Source organism: Salvelinus fontinalis, chromosome 2 (assembly GCF_029448725.1).
Source record: "Salvelinus fontinalis isolate EN_2023a chromosome 2, ASM2944872v1, whole genome shotgun sequence".
NCBI lineage: Eukaryota > Metazoa > Chordata > Actinopteri > Salmoniformes > Salmonidae > Salvelinus > Salvelinus fontinalis.
In genome coordinates this window covers 42,795,422-42,814,175 of record NC_074666.1, presented here as the reverse complement: position 1 = coordinate 42,814,175, position 18,754 = coordinate 42,795,422, and the positions used below count along the sequence as shown (strand labels likewise).

The window sequence follows — 18,754 nt, the reverse complement described above, 5'->3', positions numbered from 1 at the left end:
CCCCTTTTGTTTTGGTTTGAGAGCTCTTCAGTGTTGCAATGTTGCGTAATGCCCTTGGCCCAAGAGGAACCCTGCTCTGTCTCTTTGTGGATAGTATTTATTAGGTTTCGCATTGTCCCGAACTGGCGTCCAATTTCCATGTCCAAAATACTTTTTTTTTTTTTTGTCTCTTTGGGGGGTATATTCAAGACCCTCGCCAGGACCAAGTGTCAATTATTTCAAGGTTAAGAAGTACTGTATATGTTATGAGAGTGTGCTAATCTGACCCCCCCCCCCCCCCCCCCCCCCCCGAAGTAAAATATAAAAATTGTCATAGGCCCTCAGTAATCACATTCTCGATTCACCAAAGACTAAATACACTGTTGGAGGGCTTATCTTGGAACCCCCACTCCAAAATCTAAGCGCATGGCACCCACTTTAAACGACTAGTACTACAAATACAAAACTCACTCCGACTTCAAATAAAACCCCTCACCAAACAAAATGGTCTTGGCTGTAGCCTGTAAAGATGGTGTAAATGTTTGCTGGTTGCTATGGAAGAGAGGGGAAGGGTGGCGGCGGGAGTGTTCTGTCCCCTTGGCTTAGCCAAGCGGTGTGCAAGTGCCTCTACACCGGCCCTGGCCGACTGACTGCGTGGAGGTGTCGTGTTAATGAAGCACTTCTTAACGCAGAGGCACTGATCCCTACCACTCTTCTCCATCCTCCCCTCTATCTCCCTCGTTCCTTTCCGCTCCACAGGAGGCCGTGTCAGCAGCCACAGACGAGGAGCGGCTCATCAAAATACATGATGTCATTCAGCAGCTGCCGCCTCCGCATTACAGGTTAGCGCAAAGCCACGCTGCCCCCTGCAGGAACACACAGGCTACAACACACAGTGCTGTCTCCATAACAGGATTTCAATCTATGTCAATAAACGCAACATTTTCAAAGATTTTACTGAGTTGCAGTTCATATAAGGAAATCAGTCTATTGAAATAAATTCATTTGGCACTAATCGGTGGACTTAACATGGCTGGGAATACAGATATGCATCTGTTAGCCAGAGATACCTTAAAAACAAATAGGGGTGGATCAGAAAACCAGTCAGTATCTGGTGTGACCACCATTTGCCTCATGCAACACATCTCCTTTGCATAGAGTGGATCAGGCTGTTGATTGTGGCCTGTGGAATGTTGTCCCTCTCTTCAATGGCTGTGCGAAGTTGCTGGATATTGGCGAGAACTGGAACACGTGGTCATACACATTATCCAGAGGCCGGTTGGACGTACTGGCAAATTCTCTAAAACGATGTTGGAGGCGGCTTATGGTAGAGAAATTAACATTCAATTCTCTGGCAATAGCTCTGGTGGACATTCCTGCAGTCAGCATGTCAATTGCACGCTCCCTCAACTTGAGACATCTGTGGCATTGTGTGTTGTGAGTGTCCTTTTGTCCCCAGCACAAGGTTCACCTGTGTAATGCTCATGCTGTTTAGCTACTTGATATGCCGCACGTGGATGGATTATCTTGGGATGTAAACAGGGATGTAAACAAATTTGTGCAGAGAAATTAGCTTTTTGTGCATATGGAACATTTCTGGGATCAACACTTTTATATTTTGGTTCAGTGTACATTTCTTTGCGTTGGGAAGGGTGTCAAACATTAACAATGATATAGACACATTATATGAACTACATGACCAAAAGTATGTGGACAGCTGCTCGTTGAACATCATATTCCAAAATCATGGGCATTAATATGGAGTTGGTCCCCCCTGGTCCCTTTCACTCTGATGGGAAGGCATTCCACTAGATGTTATAACATTTCTTCTGCCAGAACTTGCTTCCATTCAACCACAAGACCATTAGTAAGGTCGGGCACTGATGTTGGGCGATTAGGCCTGGCTCGCAGTCGGCATTGCGCAGTCATTCGATGGGATTGAGGTCAGGACTCTGTGTAGGCCAGTCAAGTTATTCCACAATGATCTCGACAAACCATTTCTGTATGGACCTCGCTTTGTGCACGGGGACATTGTCATGCTGAAACAGGAAAGGGCCTTCCCCCAAACTGTTGCCACAAAGTTGGAAGCACAGAATCGTAAAAAATGTAATTGTATGCTGTAGTATTAAGATTTCCCTTCACTGGAACTAAGATGCCTAGCCCGAACGAACCATGAAAAACTGCCCCAAACCATTATTCCTCCTCCACCAAACTTTCCAGTTAGCACTATGCCTTGGGGCAGGTAGCATCCGCCAAATCCAGATTCGTCCGTCGGAATGACAGATGGTGAAGCGTGATTCACCACTTCAGAGAACGTCTTTCCACTGCTCTAGAGTCCAACGGCGGCGAGCTTTACACCACTCCAGCCGACACTTTGTATTGCGTGTGGTGATCTTAGGCTTGTGTGGGGCTGAACCCATGAACCCATTTCATGAAGCTCCCGACGAACAGTTCTTGTGCTGACTTTGCTTCCAGAGGCAGTTTGGAACTCGCTAGTGAGTGTTGCAACCGAGGACAGACGTTTTTAACGCTCTACACGCTTTAGCACTCGGCGGTCTTGTTCTGTGAGCTTGTGTGGCCTTCCACTTTGTAGCTGAGCCATTGTTGCTCCTCGACGTTTCCACTTCCCAATAACAGCATTTACAGTTGACCGGGGCAGCTCTAGCAGGGCAGAAACAAACTGACTTGTTGGAAAGGTGGTATCCTAAGACGGCACCACGTTCATAGTCAGTGGGCTCTTCAGTAAGGCCATTCTACTGCCAATGTTTGTCTATGGAGATTGCATGGCTGTGTGCTCGGTTTTCTACACCTATCAGCCACGGGTGTGGCTGAAATATCCAAATCCACTCATTTGAAAGGGTGTCCACATACTTTTGTGTATATATATATTGTATATTATACAAACATAATGGATGGTTAATGTATTCCACTCAAACAGTTTCAGAACCTTATGATCTTATACAAGTAGGTAAAACATAGTTCTGTAGATTTAGTCATAGAACGTGTGTAAATCTGTGTTTCATCCCCCATCCTGTTCTCAGGACTCTGGAGTTCCTCATGAGGCACCTGTCCCAACTGGCCACCTTCAGCTACATCACCAACATGCACAGCAAGAACCTGGCCATCGTCTGGGCACCCAACCTACTGAGGTCAGACGACGTTATCTTGTTCGATGTCATGTTATTGTTCATATCTCACCAGTGTTATCAATAGTACTAGTACATATAGGTTGCTCTGAGTAACTGCAGTTGATCTTGTACCCGAAAATAGCTATGATATGATGATTTAGGAAACAAACTAATTCTTCCTCATTTTTGTGGAAGTTGGTCTGTGGCGGTCATGAAATTTCGTCAGCCGGTTATTGTCATGCAAAAGACTGCCGGTCTCACGGTAATTGACCGTTAATTAACATAAACATGTTTAGTATCTCCAGGCCTCCACACATAAAAGCCGCTGATGCACACCTTTGGAACATCTACATTTAAAAGTATAATACATCAATTTAATATACACCGTCACAATACCTCTATTTGTTTTAGTCCAGTCTAAAGAAACATGATATGAGGAAAATGTATTTCAGAAGAACAGAATGAGTTGGCCTACGTTATTTGTCTATGCTCCATGCCATAGGCTGTAAGCTTGTTCATTGAGCTGACAAGATATGCTTATAAGTCCCATGCCATTATGTAGTTTTATGACTTTATAGTAAGAAGAATACAATTGAACTTAGGAAAAATATCCTTTCTATTTTATTCAGCTATTATGGAGCGAGTGCGCAACAAATGAAGTGGCCATGTTGAGTGTTAAAGTGATCATTTGAAGCAGGTCCTACAGTGCATTCGGAAAGTATTCAGACCCCTTCCCTTTTTCCAAATTTGTGAGATGTTTCTACAACTTGATTGGAGTCCATCTGTGGTAAGTTCAATTGACTGGACATGATTTGGAAAGGTACACACCTGTCTATATAAGGTCCCACAGTTGACAGTGCATGTCAGAGCAAAAACCAAGCCATGAGGTCAAAGGAATTGTCCGTAGAGCTCCAAGACAGGACTCCACCAATCAGGCCTTTATGGTAGAGTGGCCAGATAGAAGCCACTCCTCAGTAAAAGGCACATGACAGCCCGCGTTTTGTAGGTTGCTTTTATAGCGGAGAATGTGCTTAATATGAGTAGCTGAAAAATAAATATAAGAGAACTTATTTCACTCCATGCATCAACCACTGTTGGTGGGGCATGCTCTCGCTGACTGACAGGTGATATTACGCCCTAACTCTGTATGCCATGGGTTTCCAACCTTGTTCCTGCAGCTACCCAGTGCTTAATTTGTGAAACGTATGGCAACATCGATAGTAACATGTTTTCGCAACAAAAGACATTTCACTAAACTTAACAGCCCCTCTGCATGCTTGAGAAAGTGATAGAGGAGATGAGATATTCTGTATAGCTAAAGGTTCATTTTGAAAATATACAAAAAATTCCCTATTACTAGGTTATACAAAATCAAATACAAATATACTAATTGTAGGCTAACTGTAAGCCGCCCTGCACAAGCAATGAACCAACAGCATCGCCTAGGGCTTTAAGTTCTCTCCCAGACTAATGGATAGACATTTTGTCCATCCAGTATGCATAATAATACAGTTCACACTCAAAGGTGATTTACTCAAATGTGTTGAATTTGGGAGTATAGCCTAGACCAATTATATATACCAACGACATCGTAAATCTGTTGTTTTTCTGCCATGTGTATTATGCAGTAGGCTATGTATTGTATAATGGCACAATCATAATTTTAATTATGATTTTTCTTTTGGGCTTGGGCTCATAAGCCTGTGCATTTGCATAAGCTCTATGGGTGTTTTGAATGAATCATCACCTTAGAAAGTGCTGTCCATTTTGTGGTGTTAGGCGTCGAAACAACATCCATGTTTTACACTGTTTCAACCCGCTGTTGAACTTTTTTCTTCAAATTGATCATCACAGTGAGGTTAGTTTTGAATGTATGATAGGCCTACAGTTTTGATGAGATTTTTTGATTGCCTTTGCATTGATGTCAGAGCGGTTAGAGGGACAATAGAGCCCTGAGTACCAGGCCATTGGGACCTGATGGTAGTTAGCAAGTTGGGTACTACCAAAGCATGTCCAGAGGGCATAAAAGGAGATGACCGTGACTCAACGGTCATGTGGAATTTTACTGTGGTCATGACTGCTGGTGTGGCAGTAGTACGGTCACCGCAACAGTCCTATGTGGAAGAATGAGCCATTAAAAAAAGGTTGATCCCCAATGTCGTCTCCCCAGGTCCAAGCAGATAGAGTCGGCCTGCTTCAGCGGCACGGCAGCCTTCATGGAGGTCCGCATCCAGTCGGTGGTGGTGGAGTTCATACTGAACCACGTAGACGTCCTCTTCAGCCCCAAGCTCAGCTCGCTCATACGGGAGGGAGCAGGTACGCATGCCAACCTGTTGGGATGTCATCTATGCTCACTGCCATGGTGCTAACCGAAGCTGGAGGATTAGTTCTTATGCAGGATTTTGCTTGATTCTATTTAATGCCAGTGGTGCTTTTGTCATAGCGCAAGCAAATTGTGCGCAAGCAGAATCCACTTGACCCTTAATTTAGAAAAGTAGCTTACTCAGAACAATCACTTTTTATGCAAGTAATTTGTCTCCTCCATAACAAAGTGTACATTAGTGGTCACCACCTGGTCGATATCCAAAGCATTCCTAGTCGATCACCAAACATTTCTGTAAAAAACAACGATAAAGCCTTGCGTTCCTATTTTCCTTTCGCGCTTTTGGCAGTGGGTGCACTTGATTCAGCAGCCCTAGCGCCGGGAAGGCAAAAGTGATCCCATTTTGAACCCTTTCATGTGTCTGAAGGAGAACTCCGCCTACCCGGCAGGCCCGGCGAGCAAATCAAATTCCCCTATAGGCCTACTGCTGGCCAATTCGATAGCTCAGATTACCGCGGCTGCACAGTTTCTGCAAGCCATAGACTGTAAAAAGAATCCTCGAATGCACAGCGGAGTTGATACTGTGAGATTTAAAAATGTTTAAAACCATAAATAGAGAGAGACTCAACGAATACAGCAAAGAGCTGCGTTTTTATGAGTAAGCTCATGTTTAAGTTGTTATTCAGGACTTTGTTCAACACTTTTAAAAGCCTTAAAATGAGCGTTGTCCCACTTCCACTCACGCTACAACCAGCACTGCAGCTGCAACGAAAGAGTACAGCAAAGTGTTTCCATACGCTTGCGTTATTATTAGCGGCTCGTCTTTTTAAATACCAAGGAATATTACACTTTCTCTGGTCATAGGAGTAACCACATGAATTGGTGCATGAGACAGAAATAAAGCAGTGCGACTTGAGTTTCGCTATCAGCTGGAAGACTGTGTCCCCTTTTCTCAGCGGAGGAAAGGAGAGCGGATGGACGGTGAGTCGGGTGAGAGGCTGCGCCCTTCCTCCCCTCAGACTGACCATCAGATGCAGGCCATCAGTCCAGTAAAAAAAAAAAAAAAAAAAATTATGCTTACTCAGCTATGCCTCACAAGTAATACAACAAATGATCTATTACCAGTCTGATCATATACCTAAAAATGTTATCTAATTTCAAAATGGTCTGAGAAAAACAACAATGGCAGGGAAATTCAAGCTTAGCCAATATGCAGTGATAATGTATTGGGCCTATAGCATACTGTACAAACCTCATTGCTGCAGAACTGTTTTTAATTGGTTAATGTTGCATAGGATTGTCATTTTTTAATGACAATTCATTTAATTAATTTTTAAAAATGAAAAAAATCTGAGTGGTAGATCTCTGCTTGCATTTTGACTCCGAAAGTGATCTTGACTCAGTTAAGGTTGGTGACCACTGGTGTACATGATCACTTCTCCCCTTCCCCTAGGACACAACTCGTTGTTGCGGCCCAAGTCCCTGCTGGTGTCGTCCCCCTCCACCAAGCTGCTGACCCTGGAGGAGGCCCAGGCCCGGACCCAGGCACAGATCAACTCCCCCGTCACGGCCGATAGCAAGTACATTGAGGTGGGGGAGGGTCCGGCTGCGCTGCAGGGCAAGTTCCACACCGTCATCGAGTTCCCTATGGAGAGGTATGAACAACCTGCGGCCCTGGTATCTTTCTGATATTTGTCAATGAGTTGTAAAGTATGGAAATGGAGGAGGCATAGATGAGATACAATATTTGGATGGAAATATTATACCTTCAAACCATGAACGCATACAGTTACAGTGCATTCGGAAAAGTATTCAGACCCCTTGACTTTTTCCTCATTTTGTTACATTACAGGCTTATTCTAAAATGTATTAAATAATGTTTTCCCTCATCAATCGACACACAATAGCCTATTTTGACAAAGCTAAAACAGGCTTTTAGTAATGTTTGCAAATGTTTTACAAATAAAAAACTGAAATACCTTATTTACATAGGTATTCAGACCCTTTGCTATGAGACTCGAAATTGATGTCAGGTGCATCCTGTTTCCATTGATCATCCTTGAAATGTTTCCACAACTTGATTGGAGTCCACCTGTGGTATATTCAATTGATTGGACATGATTTGGAAAGGCACACATCTGTCTATATATAGTGCATGTCAGAGCAAAAATGACAGTGCAGTGCATGACAGTGCATGTCAGAGCAAAAACCAAGCCATGAGGTCGAAGGAGTTGTCCGTCGAGATCCGAGACAGGATTGTGTCGAGTCACAGATCTGGGTAACAGTACCAAAAAATGTCTCCAGAATTGAAGATCCCTCCATTATTCTTAAATGGAAGTTTGGAACAGACCATGAGAAACAAGATTCTCTGGTCTGATGAAACCAAGATTGAACTCTTTGGCCTGAATGCCAAGCGTCACATCTGGAGGAAACCAGGCACCATCCCTACGATGAAGCATCGTGGTGGCGGCAGCATGCAGTGGGGATGTTTTTCAGCGGCAGGGACTGGGAGACTAGTCTGGATCGAGGCAAAGTACAGAGAGATCCAACAGGACAACAACCCTAAGCACACAGCTTAGACAACGCATGGAGTGGCTTTGGGACAAGTCTCTGAATGTCCTTGAGTGGCCCAGCCAAAGCCCGGACTTGAACCCGATCGAACATCTCTGGGGAGACCTGAAAATAGCTTTGCAGCAACGTACCCCATCCAACCTGACAGAGCTTGAGAGGATCTGCAGAGAAGAATGGGAGAAACTCGCCAAATACAGGTGTGCCAAGCTTGTGGAGCCATAACCAAGAAGACCCTATGCTGTAATCGCTGCCAAAGGTGCTTCAACAAAGTACTGAGTAATGGGTCTGAATAATTATGTAAATGTGATATTTAAGTTTTGTATTTATTTATAAATTAGCTAACATTTCTAAAAACTTGTTTTTGCTTTGTCATTATAGGGTATTGTGTGTACATTGATTAGGGAGAAAAAAAAACAATTTGATCAATTTTAGAATTAGGCTGTAACGTAAGAAAATGTGGGAAAAGTCAATGGGCCTGAATACTTTCCGAAGGCACTGTACGTGGTTTCATATTATAATCAAGTGATTCATGTTGTTTAGGCAACAATAACAGAAGGACACATGACTACTTGTTTCCCCAACTGAGTGTTCTGTCCATTCACCTCCTACAGGAAAAGGCCCCCCATCAAGTCCAAGAAGTCGCCGGTGGGAAACTGGCGCTCCTTCTTCAACCTGGGCAAGTCATCGTCCATGTCCAAGCGCAAGCTGCACCGCAACCCCAGCGAACCCAGTGAGCTCAAGGCCATGGCCCTGGCAGGTTAGATTCCCTTTCTTCTTCCCTCCCAAACACCAAGCCTTCACTCTCTGACCCTTCTCACAAATGTTCCATTTGGTTGGAACGGAAAATAATGTATGTACACTCATGCCTGTCTGTCTCATGTCCCAGGAGGCAGAGGGGACACGGGGACACTCCGATCGGCCAAAAGCGAGGAGTCGCTCACCTCGCTACACAACGTTGAAGGTAATGTATAATGGGACTAATCTGACTTATCTCCACGGCACTCTGTATGCCTGATGGAGCCTATTCTTGAGTGCAAGTCTGCTATGGTCCAAGTAGTAATGTATTTGTATAGATAGTTTTTTCTAATAAAACATTTTTGATCTGTCTTTAAATTGATGAAGATTTCCTCCTGACTCCCGTAGGAGAGTCGAAGGTGTACCGTCCTCGGCGGCCCCGCTCCAGCAGCGATGCCCTCTCGGCTTCCTTCAACGGTGACCTGCTGGACAGCCACACCCGGCAGCACTGCAACTCCGATGACAATCTGGCCCAGAGCCACAGCGGGGGCGCGACCCGCGAAGGAGGGGACAGCGATGGGGACGACGGGCCCATCTATGTTCCAGCCCTGATTTCGCCCCCACGTTCAGCCGGCGAGGACGTGGACCTTAGCCCCCCAGACATCGGCATGGCCTCGTTGGACTTTGACCCCATGTCGTTCCAGTGCAGCCTGCCCGACGGCTCCTTCTCCTTCCCCCTGGGGCTGAGCGATGTCGCTACGGGCGCGGCTGGCGAGGGCACCAGCCTGAAGAGGAGCCCAGGCAGCGTTGACAATGGCTCGGCGCTCGTCTCTCCCTCCTTCCTGGGGAAGTTTGCCAACCCCTTCTTGTCGCCTGACCTCAGCCCGGCCACGGGAGAGAAAGCAGGGAGCAAGAAGCTGGTCTGCTCAGTGTCTTTCTCTGACAAACCCGTACAGGCTGTGTCCCCTAAAAAGTCAAAGTCGGACATTTTGGCTCCTCTGGCCATTTCGGAGCCGTTTGACATGGAGATTTCTAGTAGGCTTACAGAAAGCCATGGTGTTCCCCAGCCTTCTTCCCCTCCCTCGGGACTGCCCTGGGACTCTCCTCTGTTAATGGGCTCAGTGCTGCTGAGGACAGGGGAGCCGTCGCTGAGCGAGGCCTTTCAGATGGAGCTGCACTGTAAGCTCTCTGCCTTCGACACTGAGAGCCAAGACTCCACAGGGGAGGAGAGCACTGCCCAGCAACCTACAGCAACCAATAGCAAGGAACAATTAGGTTAGTGGTGCATACAGCTGCTTCATTGCATACAGCTGCTACTTTGCATACAGCTGCTACTTTGCATACAGCTGCTACATTTTCACTTTATCACCTATCATGGTTTTTTTTATGTTAAAGAGAGAGTTCACCGAAATTACTAAATTATATAGTAGTTTCCTTTCCCTGTAAGCAGCTTCCAGCTTCCATATAAGGAAACCAATATGTAATTCAGGTGAACTGTCCATTTCAACTGTCCGTTTCTCTTTACAGTATAAGGCCTTTGTTTAATTATGCTTTGATTGACAATGCCTGTTTCGTTTCTAGGTTTAGTTTCCCCGCCTCATGCCTTTAACACCTTGCATGGATTTCAGCTCAGAGAAATCTTTCCACATGATGCCGCCAGAGCGCCAGGCTTAACTCTTCCCCCTCTCTCCTACTCTTGAAGACCAAGCCTGCCTTTTTTCTTTTTATTCCCCTCAAACGCACTTTCTCTTCTCTCTGTCCTCACACTGTAGTTCCCTTCTGTTTTTGTCCCCCTCCCAGGAGCCGTAGCTAGTCTGGACTCTCCAAAAGCCTCCCCCGGCCCTCTCAGCTCCTCCTCTGTGTCCCTCCTCCCTCCCCCGCCCCCTCCGAAGAATGCCGCCCGCATGTTGGCCCTGGCCCTGGCAGAGTCCGCCCAGCAGGCCTCTATCCTGACCCAGAAGAGGCCCTCCCAGTCCCAGCCCCCCACGCCTGTGTCCCCCATTAGACCCCTGGAGCCCTCACACTCCCTGGACTGGCCCCCTCCCCCAGCTCTGCGCCCTCAGACGTCCCTCAAGGAGGGACCCAGGGCAGGAGAAGCCCAGACCCCAACCTTAACCCCCACCACCCCAAACCTTGCCCCTTCCCCCCCTCCCCCTCCCACCACCCCTACTGACAAACAGCCTTGCCAGTCAGTGAGCCAGGAGTCCATCAGTATGTTCACCAGTGCAAAGTCCCCCTCCACTTCTCCCGGAGCCAGCCAGGATATGGATTTCACCCCACCGGCTTCCCCCCACCACCAGTGTACCACCACTCCCTACAGCCCTCCAGCCCATGTGTCCCCCACTCGGAAGAGTCCAGACAGGCAGCAGCCCGCCATGGGCCAGGTAGCGGTCAGCAGCACTGGATTCTCCACCACCACTCCCAGGAGCAGGGAGATGGGTGTCCTGCCACAGCCTGCTCCTGAGGTAAATTGGCGAAAATGTGTCATATTTGCAGAATATCTTTGATAAAGTAACTATATAGCCAACTGGAATTGTTTTTGGTTAATTTTCAGGTCCATGTAGATGAGACCGTCTGGTCGCCATCTCCGAAACCCTCAGAGCAGCGAGTTGCAGTTTCACAGCCTCAAATACAGTTCCATACTCATCCACAGGCCCAGTCGCAGCCTCAACCCCAGCCCCACTCCCATCCCCAGCCTAACGCCAGAGTGGTCCCCACCCCATCCGAGTCAGTGGAGAGACCATGGCAGGCCATAAAGCCAGTTCAGCCCGGCACGGAGCCTGTGACCCACGCACATGGGCCCACGCCGCCAGCGCCTCCCGTCCGCTCCATTGAGAGCAAATTGGCAACCGCCGCCCTCAGCCACACAGAGGCCGCCAACCCCGCCATCTTCCACAACATCCTGACAGAGGTCTCCACGCCTGAGGAGGCCCTCGCCCATCCTCACCCTCCCCCGCGTAAGTCTTCCACCCAGCAGTCAGCCTACCTGTACAACACCAAGGGAGAGGCTGCCTTACTGGAGCCTCCCGGGGAGGCCTACTACCACCAACGGGCCATTCCGGTGGGGCAGCCTTCATACCACTACCGGCCAGACAGTGTTCCCCCACACCTCTCCTACGCGTCAAAGTCGGCGCCCCAGATAACTTACAGTGCCCGCACGGACCACCGCTACAACACCCTAGCTAACCCCAGGTCCTGCCACCAGTCAATGAAGCATCACGGGCCCCCCAGGAGTGGCGAGTACATATCTACCGGCTCGGGACACCACGGCCAGGGCTATGGACCCATGGAGGGAGCTCCGGTCTACCCCACCATCCGTAGGGTGCACTCGCTCCACGTGCCCTCAGCAATCCGCTCGGTGCCCATCCAGCGGACCGAGGTGCCTCCCAACGACGAGCTCTTCTACTACCAGCGGCCCGTCTACCAGTGCAATACCTACCAGCAGCCGCCGCAACAGTCGTCGCAGGCCGACTACCACGTCACCCAACTCCAGCCTTACTTTGAGAATGGCCGGGTGCAGTACCGTTACAGCCCCTATTCGCCTTGCGCCAACCCGCTGGACGCCCCTTACTACGACGTGGACCCCTACGGGACCATCCGGCTGCGGCACTTCCACTCGTTCAGCAGTCGGGACCTGGGCCCCACCCTCAGCCGGTCGGGGGGCAAGGCGGGCGGCTACCACTACCTGTCCCGCCACATCCTCCCGCCGGGGAAGGAGCACAGCTTCGTCAGCAGAGACATGCCCCCGGGCCATGGCTCAAAGGGAGCCGCCGTCTACTTTGCATGGAACCCAGAGGACTCGGAAAGGCTCCGGATGCACTCCATCCACAGAGAGAGCCGGGCCAGGCAGAAGGTCAAAGGACCTGTCATGTCTCAGTATGACAACGTGGGCCTGTTCATGCCTGGCGACCTGGGAGGGTACGAAACCCTACACCTGCGCAGTAAGTCGGACCCCGGCAAAGCCATGCTGATGACTGTCGAGGGTAAAGACGGGCGCTACGGAGTACCGCCGGGCTCCCAGCATGCTCCCCGACACCTTGTGTCTGACCCCGACGTCCTCATGTACATGGAGACGGAGAAGCACTGTCAAGGGAACGGCACCGGGGACAAACATAGCAACTCCAGGACCTGCCAGGTCTCCCACTCGCACCAAGCCCAACACCCACCCCGTTACCAGGCCCATCAGCAGGACCCCAGCCGACACGACCCCGGGGACGGAGCTCGGAGCTTCCAACCCCGCTACGAACAGCCCGATCCAGACCGCCACCAGAACAGGTCCAAAACCCCCGGTAGTTACCAGGACAATGATGACCACCAACACAAGTCGGCCCCCGTCAAAGCGCAGGCCCCTCTCAAGCCCGAGCGGTCGCACAGCATGCGAGAGCACCAGCAGCAGCACTATAGCCAAGCTGCCACTTCCGAACCAGACAGAGACCACTCATACCAGCCCCACGGTGGGCAGCAGAGACACAGCACCATGGCGATACAGTCCCACTACGACAACCTGGATGATTACCACCCAGCAGCAATACCTCAGCCACAGGCCCCCATGCCAAACCCCCGCGGGGTCTCCTCTGCCTCTTTCCCCACCAACCCTGGCTTCACGGGCAGCCACAGCAACCGAGCGTACTCCACTGCCTTGGGCCAGGGCGCCTTCATCCCAGCGGAACTGGCCCTGCAGAGGCCCGAGACAGAAATACACGCTGAATGAAGAAGAGACTTGTAAAAAAAAAAAAAAAAATGTTAGTAAGCAATGAAGTGACTCAGCTGGAGGTGAAAATGTTCCACAGCCTCTGCAGGACAGTGGACTGTCGTCAGAACCTTCCGCATTATTTTTCTCTATATTTTTTATGAATTGTAAAGGAAAATAAGATACTTTTTAGAGAATGTACCATACTTTCTTCAATTGTTCTAAGAAGCCACGCGTTCGTGACTCATTGAAATGGTGGATGATCATAGAAATGTATATGATATAAGCGAAAGGTCCAAGAAACCAGAACCGCAAAAATGTCAAATATGTGTACAAAGAAGAACTACTGGTAAAAAGGGATTTGTTTTATTTTTGTTTCCAGTTTTGTTTTGACTGGGGAGGTATGAGCATAACAGGGAGGAAGGTTTGCATTTTAGAAATGCATGTTATCTCCAATCTCTTGTTTACCATTGCTATCCATTGTGTACTTTCTGGATGTTTCAGTACACGTTGTCGAGGGAGGAAATCTGTGTAAGTCATCGTGCCCTCCCTCCTGTTTCTGTATACACAAGGCGTTACAGTATGTTCACTTTCAGTCTTCAAGCATCTTGGATTTGGGGTCGGGGCCCAACAGTACAAAGTGAGTTCTAGAACTAGACAGGGTACTTTCACCTGGTACTGTAGGGTTATGTTAATATTTTATTTGCTCTGTGATTGTGTATTTTTGCTATAAAACGGAGTGAATTGAATGTTTTGGAACCGAGATTTGTTCTTCATTGCAAGAGGGACCAAACATTTGGAGTATTTTGGCCATGAAAGCATTCCTGCACATGTATGGGTTGATGACGACATTACCTTGGGAGTTGTAACAGAGTAATTCTTAAAATGTGTTTTGTTATAGTCTTGCTTTTTTTTCTGCCAATTTCAAAGGACTTGAATGGACAACTTAATAAAATTATAAAAACATTATTGTACAACGCTTGGTCAGCCTTTGAGCAAGTTGAATTCACTCCAGCAAATATATTTTGAAATAAATGTACATACTAATTTTCATAGTATGTGAAAAAGATGGTTAATATGTTCCAAGAGAAGTAAACCATAATTTAATTTGAATGGACAAATGTTTGGGACCATTTTAAGAAAATGTGGAATAACTTTTATGGATACAACTGTCTGCTTTCAGTGCAATTAGTCAATAGCCAGTCAAATTGGCAGAGGATTCAGATTCATCTCATTCAATTTCAAATGCAGGTCATATTTGCATTTGAATACCTTTGACTATATTTCAGTTGTAACGCCCATTGGCTTGTGAAGGTACTGTTCTATTTTGCCTTATGGTCCCTACCTGTTCAAACGGATACTAAACGGAATACTCCCAGATATCCCTCCTTTGCTGTGGGGCACAGTAAGTGGCTAAATAACCACCTAGTTGTGTTTTGAATGTAAAAACATCTCTTGTCTCAGTAACTGGAAAGTTATGCTGTTGGATATAACAAATAAAATTATTCAGGAAATAACAATGAAAATGAATGTCTGTCAGTGGGTTCTTTTGTTAAATTGTAGTGTTGGAATGTTCAACGCTACTTTTGATGGAGACATAAACAAATTGTATTTTTCAAAGCTCCCTGAGATGTCTTGACCGTAGACATGTTAAAAACTTCAAAAATGTACAGTAGTTAGTCAGTGAAATGTCCCTGTTAGATGCCAGAGGCAAGGAGCCAATTACAAAAGTATGTATTTGTGACATGCATTGCCTTTGACTAGAGAGGAGAAAAATTTGATGTATGAAATGTTATGTTTATTTTTGCTTCATTGCATATACTCAGTTTTCAGACATTCTATTTCTGTCGGACCAATAAGAAAATCTACAAATAGTCCAAGGATTCTTCACTCCAGGTTCAGTTATTGAACTGCAAGACAAATTGTGGGTTTGAGGGGGTGGTCTTTTACATGAATGAGAATACCACAATGACCATTGTAAGACTAGAGGAAATTACAGATAAATTCAACAACGGGTACATTGGATTGGGCACCATATCCATTCACAGAGTAGCTAAGTCCCAGTGTTAGGTGTATTCTCGTGCAGACTCTGTAGAGCCAAATCTGACCACTTCATTTCTTGTTCTTTCACAGACTCTGTTGATCCTCCATTATCTTGCTCAGCTTCAGGCAGTTCACTCTGCAGGAAAAAATAAAATGATTAACCACATGAGAACAAACTAGACTGAACACAAATATAAACACAACATGTAGGTCCCATGTTTCATGAGCTCAAATTTAAAAAATCACAGATACACAAAAAGTGAATTTTTTTCAAATGTTGTTTACATAGCTGTTAGTGAGCATTTCTCCTTGGCCAAGAAAATATAATGACGCTGATTTAAACTGCATGACTATTACACAGGTGCACCTTGTGCTGGGGACAATAAAAAGCCACTCTAAAATGTGCAGTTTTGTCGGCGGGCGCAATTGGCATGTTAATTTCTTTACCATAAGCCATCAACGTCGTTTTAGAGTTTATCCAAACGGCCTCACAACCGCAAACCATGTATATTGCATCACGTGGGCGAATGATTTGCTGATGTCAACGTTGGGAACAGATTGTCCCATGGCAGGTGGGGTTATGGTATGGGCATGCATAAACTACGGTCAACGAGCACATTTGCATTATATCGATGACAATTTGAATGCACAAAAATACAGTGAATACAAAAATACCATTTTTTGGTGTTGTCCAGTTTTATACAGAAGTATGAGTATCAGGCATACGTCATTTTATTCAGAAACATATTTCTGAAACCAGGTAAAAGAGGACTCATGCCAAAGGCATTTCCTCTATTTGATTCCATCAGGGAGACAAGAGAACCAGCAAGCTATAACAGTCAGCAGATTAAAGGTATGTATGAGACTGGTACTAGATAGCAAGTCTGAATGTCTCATTTCTACCTGGTCTCAGAGTATTCTGTATGTACATCTAAAACTCCACTTAGTAATGTATATATTACGAATTCAAATTTGTTGTGGCTAATGTTGAGATTCAAAAGCGCAAGCTTTGGGTTGCTAGACGTTTGCGTTATATACCCACCCTCCTATTGGTTTTGCCTTAAGTAACCATACCAAATGTAACATACTAATTTGAGTGTCCCGGATATTTACTGTTACATTTAGTCTGAGGCCAGGCAGTGAGCTGGTTTTAATATCTGTATTTCCTCGTTATCGAAGTTCCACCTGCAACATACTCTAGCGACCCGCACAGACAGCTGTGTGTTAGGCTAGTAGGTGGTTGTGTTGTACTGACCAGTACCCAGTGTTCGCGGGGTCCGACATGTCAATCAACCTGCTGTCTGCCAATCACGGGAATGCCTGGAATGTTCTGATGCCGGGCATCCTGGCGGTTGCGGAGTGGCGTGGAGGGGGGTTGGATCATTGGAAGTTAAGACCAGGTTTAGCCTTTGTTCTCTCTCTTTTACGTCTGGGCTTCACAAGAGAAGGTCACGATTGGCTTGTGGGTTATCTGTCATTTATTTGGCGTGGGCTACGGCCAAACAGTAGCCCGTCTAAAGTTGGTTTAATAAACCGTCAATTTGCAAACTCAAATCTCTGTCTGGACAATTGTTCATTTATGATCTAGTCAGGTCATTACAATACGTTTATACATCGCCAGTGCCGTTAAACGTTTACCCCATCTATAATCCATCCTACGCTAGAATCCTGTATTGAAGATATGTTATTAGTTAGATCTGGATATTTGGCAGAGCTGATGTGAGGGTGCACATTATTAAAAAGGGCTATGGCGCGTGTAAGCGCACAACACAGTGCTTTCTAGCTATATAACGTAAGCTTGTTTTGGAAAGTGTAGTCCAAATGTTCTTTTTGGGGTTAAAACATAAGCGATTTGGATTTGCCATCAAATAGCTAATACATTTGATGTTGCCATCATTATTCATATTCACCAATTATATATAAACTAATAATTGAGTGAGACCGTTTTAGAAGCTAAGTTACCAACGTTATATCATGTAACAGTTATCAAGTTAGCTCATCCTCATCTACAGCATAAACATTGTTTAAAGGGTTTACATACCAACGGAATAGTGACATCTTCATAAGGTAGACGGTCTTCCCTCCAAGCATCATCTGTAAGGTCAAGAACCCTGCCATCTCTTTGAACTTCACTGTCCATCTCTGGATGTTTTGGTTGCCTGTTAGTAGTGCTAGCTAGGTGTGAAGATGGCACAATTCAGTATCCTTGTTTGTTGTGGTTTAACCGTAGAAAAGTAGTCTGGTGTGGCAAGTCAGATGTCTCAATATAGGCTTATGAAGCTAATTTATTTCCCAAAATATGTCATATAAACACAATAGCTTACCCAAACAAAGCCTTGCTTAAATTCTTAAAACCTGCGATTCAAATGAGTCGCAGTATTTTGACGTCATGTTCTTCAGGAGAGGGATAAGTGGCGTGTTCGCGGGGTTTCCACTAGATAACACAGTCACAAAGTCAAAATTTGGCTACCCAAGTTTGCTTTTAGGTCTGGCACGTGCCACATTCAACCACTTAGCAAGTCAAACATATTAAGATTTTCTAAATTCCGACTAGCACTAGAACGCAGTTGAGCTACATTCAAATTACTGAATGGTTGTGTCGCAACTGTTCATGAATCAAATGCAGCAAATACCTTCTACAAACTGCGCTTTTTGGGCGGCTCTTTATGTTAAAAGTTAGGAACCGAATAGCGTCGGTAAAAATAAGCCGTTAATGTAATTCCCTGATTTACACACTGTACCTCTGTTTTTTGACATTCAAACGGCGATTATCTGCAAATAAGTTACATAATCATTATCTGAAGATGGTGAATCCTTACTGCAGAAACAATAAATAGTGGGGAGTGCACAGAACCGGTCCCAGCCTTCTGCCGCCAAAGGCAGGAGCAAAAACATCGCTAAATATACTTCAAAAGACATTGAAGTTAGGTTCTGAATTAAATGTGAAAGGGTATTGTCTGTATGTTTAAAATACTGTAATAATCAGGGTTGTTACACTACTCCCTCCTTTCAAAGAGCGCGTCCTCGCGCTAGCTTGAGACTCTACGTCTTACAGGAACGCGCTCACCGGCCAAGCACACGCACTGTCGTGGATGCAAGGTCCGATCACTTCTGACACCAGTGTAATGAAACAGCAGGGAGCAGGTCTCGAACCCTCGACCTTCTAGCCCGAAGTCCGGCGCGCTATGACTGTGCCGCAAAAGCATGCTAGTGCGGTGGAGTCGATATCCGCGCTTATAAACCCAGGGTCGTTACAATACATATTTTCCGGACGAAGTCCGGCGC

At 46.3% G+C, this 18,754-nt stretch overlaps 2 protein-coding genes across 7 annotated transcripts in view; one reads left to right on the top strand and one right to left on the bottom strand.

The window, feature by feature from the left end:
- Nucleotides 1-14,952, top strand: part of arhgap32b (Rho GTPase activating protein 32b) — a 220,560-nt gene extending 205,608 nt beyond the window's left edge. For all 6 annotated transcript variants that reach the window (XM_055875737.1, XM_055875732.1, XM_055875728.1 and 3 more), the window contains 9 exons: nucleotides 739-821; nucleotides 3,021-3,128; nucleotides 5,278-5,423; nucleotides 6,884-7,085; nucleotides 8,613-8,758; nucleotides 8,888-8,962; nucleotides 9,145-10,011; nucleotides 10,537-11,201; nucleotides 11,291-14,952. In XM_055875737.1, coding sequence (XP_055731712.1) covers nucleotides 739-821; nucleotides 3,021-3,128; nucleotides 5,278-5,423; nucleotides 6,884-7,085; nucleotides 8,613-8,758; nucleotides 8,888-8,962; nucleotides 9,145-10,011; nucleotides 10,537-11,201; nucleotides 11,291-13,447 — 4,449 coding nt within the window. In that variant the 3' untranslated portion in view covers nucleotides 13,448-14,952. The remainder of the gene's footprint in view (nucleotides 1-738; nucleotides 822-3,020; nucleotides 3,129-5,277; nucleotides 5,424-6,883; nucleotides 7,086-8,612; nucleotides 8,759-8,887; nucleotides 8,963-9,144; nucleotides 10,012-10,536; nucleotides 11,202-11,290) is intronic.
- Nucleotides 14,953-15,202: 250 nt separating this feature from the next.
- anapc13 (anaphase promoting complex subunit 13) lies at nucleotides 15,203-17,901 on the bottom strand. Its single transcript, XM_055875746.1, has 3 exons — nucleotides 17,794-17,901; nucleotides 17,511-17,644; nucleotides 15,203-15,605 (listed from the first exon to the last, which is right to left on the bottom strand). The coding sequence occupies exons 2-3, from the start codon at nucleotides 17,607-17,609 to the stop codon at nucleotides 15,480-15,482; spliced, it is 225 nt and encodes a 74-aa protein (XP_055731721.1). The 5' UTR covers nucleotides 17,610-17,644; nucleotides 17,794-17,901; the 3' UTR covers nucleotides 15,203-15,479.
- Nucleotides 17,902-18,754: the final 853 nt, after the last annotated feature.